General features: G+C 44.5%; 1 protein-coding gene across 1 annotated transcript in view; it reads right to left on the bottom strand.

The window, feature by feature from the left end:
* The window catches only part of LOC112349039, a 5,980-nt gene extending 5,370 nt beyond the window's left edge, over positions 1–610 (bottom strand). Inside the window, exons 1-4 of the mRNA XM_024682624.1 lie at positions 532–610; positions 309–409; positions 117–255; positions 6–65 (exon numbers count right to left, since the gene is read on the bottom strand). Coding sequence (XP_024538392.1) covers positions 6–65; positions 117–255; positions 309–409; positions 532–610 — 379 coding nt within the window. The remainder of the gene's footprint in view (positions 1–5; positions 66–116; positions 256–308; positions 410–531) is intronic.
* Positions 611–3,237: the final 2,627 nt, after the last annotated feature.

Here is a 3,237-nt window from a genome sequence, read left to right as displayed (position 1 = left end):
TAAACCAGCATTGTACCAAGAATAGATTTCACCACCAAGACCATCATGGTCGATCTTCACGGCACCTGTTAAACAATGCACTTAGAATTTAGACTCGACAAGCATACTCTACTCACCCCAGTGAACTTGATCTTCTTCTTCCAAAGCTCTTGGTTTTGCCCACGGAGGAATTCCTTTGCCAAGCATATCAGACACGGACATGCTTATGGTTGCGGAAAAAAGGAGCACAAGTAGCACATCCTCGTTGGGATCAATCTATACGCTTAGTTTGCTTCCTGGATCCAGAATGGAAAGAAAAAAATGTTCACCTCCATGCCACCGGAGCGCCAGTTGATGAGCGCTGTTGCTTTCCCTTGAGGTGCGTCGCTTGTGAATCTCACCATTGTCACAAAGCATGCTTCCATTTGGTCTGATGATCCAGGCACAGAAAACTCCAAGTGGCGACCGGGAAGAAGCGCGATCTTATTAATATGAAAAAAAGAGATAACTCGGTTAATGATCATGTTCTTCGAATATGACAACTTACTGGACAGTCCTCGGACTTAAACTCCACATTCAAGCTCATTCCTGGTCTCATGTTCCACTGCTTGTCACTCGCGTCCTTTTCCATGACTAAAACAATGGCATCGTCCAGAAGAGACCACCTTCGTGAGTCCTTGGATGGTCTCTCGAGCTGTCTTGCAGATCCAAGAACCTCACCTAGGAAGAATTGAGAAAAACAGAAGAGTGAAAACTTTGTGATTGTTGTATTACCATCAATGGAGCTGGAGCCTTTGTATGTCCGATGAACATTCACAACTTTATCAGTGTCTGGGAGACGTTTACCTCCTTCACGTTTGTATCTAGACAGCAAAGGAGAGATCGAGCGATTCATGTCATCCACAAAAAAGAAAAACATGGCAAACTTACCGGCAACGAATGACGAAACATTCCTTGTTGGCATGATCGAAGACAGTCCTTGTTATCCACACGCCTTGAGAACTAAAACTGCTGCGAGTGACTCCATCTTCTCCAGTGTCTCCCACTCTCACGCTTCTCAAGAGATAATTCGCAGTGACCGGAGGAGTAGCGGAGATGTAAACCAGCACCAACACTTCTCGGTCCTTCTTTGTGTCTTGCATTGGAAACCAGCCGCCAAGCGACTGCGTCTCGGAAGCGCTGAGGTTTTTCCACGGAATGACGAGTCGTCCCAGCGTTTTGGACGTGAACATTCCCTTCTTCCAAGCTGTGATCACCAGCCCCTCGGTGGATAGCTCGGGTGTCATGGACGAAACTATATTCCTCGGCGATGAGCCTATGCGATTTTGGCTATGGAGCTCAAAACTTGTTTTCTTTAACATGCTGAAAACGAAAGAGACCATGCCATCCTGCGGCAAACCTTTGGAACCTCGCACGGAGAGACGAACCTGCGTTTGAACGACCAGAGTGATTCATACCGAACTTGCAAAAGTTCTGACCATATACCTGGATAGTGTTCCTGGCTTTCAGTGAAACCTTGTTTCTGCAAGAGAGACTCGCGAGCTTGGTGGGATCATAAGCAATCGTTCCCGAAATCGCTGCTGGCGGCTCCCCTCTATACATGCACCCTGCCTTCTCGTATGGCAAATCATATAAAGATTCCCACAGATACAGAGTTTTTGCGAATCCTTTGTCCAATTTTCCTCCAGGATCTCTGTTACTGTCTGTATCATCATGTTCGAAGATCCTTCCAAATAACCGTGTGAGGTCGCTTCTGTAACTCACAGGATGAAGTTGATGCGTGTGCCATATCAAATCAATGTCGTAAGTGGGAACTAAGAACACCGATGCTGCAGATGTGTGTCGGGCGACCAGATGGAGAAAGGCCTTGTATCGAGCAGCGGCAGCGCGTAAGAAGTTCTTGTCAACGTAGTGCGGCCCGGAAACCTGTTATAGCTACTGCAATGAGTTCCAAGTTTCATAGGTCTAAAAGCAAACCATCACGTACCTGATAGTAAAACTTTTGCTGCCTGAGAACCGCATCAGCCAAGTTGTAGGAGATGCCACTCGATCTTCCGGAGTACAATGGTCTCGTCAAAGAGATTTTCTCTTCGAGTTCATACGGTTCGTCTGGAAAGCTGGAAGTCCAAGCAACAATACTTTGTTGGAGAGCATTCTTGGACTTCTCCAGGCAAGGTGTGTCCACTATTTTTCCAAAAAGTCTTTTGCAATCCTCGGCATATTGGATCTACTCCAGCGTACAAGTATCAGCAATCTAGAAAAATATGGAATTATCCTTTTAAGACTCACTGGATTCAAGCGATGGCAGTGCCAAATCCATTCGCAGTCAAGTGGTGGAAGGAGTCTTGACGAAGAACTGGCTAGCAATGGAAGACAACAGTACTGATATCTAGTTTTGGGAGAGACAAAGAAAATTAATCACAAGGTTAGAAAGTGTAGAAGATAAACCTCTCAATCGCTCTGTTTAAAGCAGGCTCCTCGAAAAGCCTGTAATTTGCGTGTACCACTGATAGAAACTCCAGGTGAGTTCTTGCAGCCGCTACAACATCCAAAGAGAGTGAAATCTCTTGAGCGCTCGACCATTCGTGATTCACTTGGGGCGGTGATGCTGCCATTGGTTTGTGAGTTCGTGAATTGAGAAGAAACACAAATAGATCATGGCCTAGTGGGGCAAGAGGAATTTATCTAGTCCACTCTAGAACAAAATAGGTTGCATCTTGAGAAGGCTTAGACTTAGTCAGAAGGTGGAAATCCATTAGGATATTTTTTTTGTGATTTGTGCTTAAAATCTTTGCTACAAGACAAAGTGTGGATAAAGATAGTTTTAGGAAAATAAGAGATATAAGGTGGAGGATTAGGCTAGGCTTTACTTTTTCTCACCCCTTTTGTAAAGCATTGAAAAGTGTTTAATAATGTTTAATAATGTTTAACAATGATCTTATAAAACTTAGATTGAAAAGTCCAAAGGGATTTCAATGGCAACACAGCTGCCTTGAGTTTGTGTGTGAGCTCCAACCAGAGAGGATTGTGTCAGTCAAGAGGGTGGGGTTATCAGTGGAGCATTCCACAGCTTGTTAATGGCAACACAATAACCCTTAAATATTAATCTTAAATTTGAGAGTGTTCTTGAGGGTTAGTGTTCTCCTGAGAAGATTGAAAGGGTTTGAGGGAGAATTCTAGAGCAAGGGAGATGGCTTCACAGCCTACTATTGGCAACACAGTGGCCCTAAGCAAATTTAATCAAATAGAGGAGTGTTC

This window comes from Selaginella moellendorffii, unplaced genomic scaffold (genome assembly GCF_000143415.4).
Source record: "Selaginella moellendorffii unplaced genomic scaffold, v1.0 SELMOscaffold_35, whole genome shotgun sequence".
NCBI lineage: Eukaryota > Viridiplantae > Streptophyta > Lycopodiopsida > Selaginellales > Selaginellaceae > Selaginella > Selaginella moellendorffii.
This window is presented reverse-complemented; position numbering and strand designations above follow the sequence as displayed.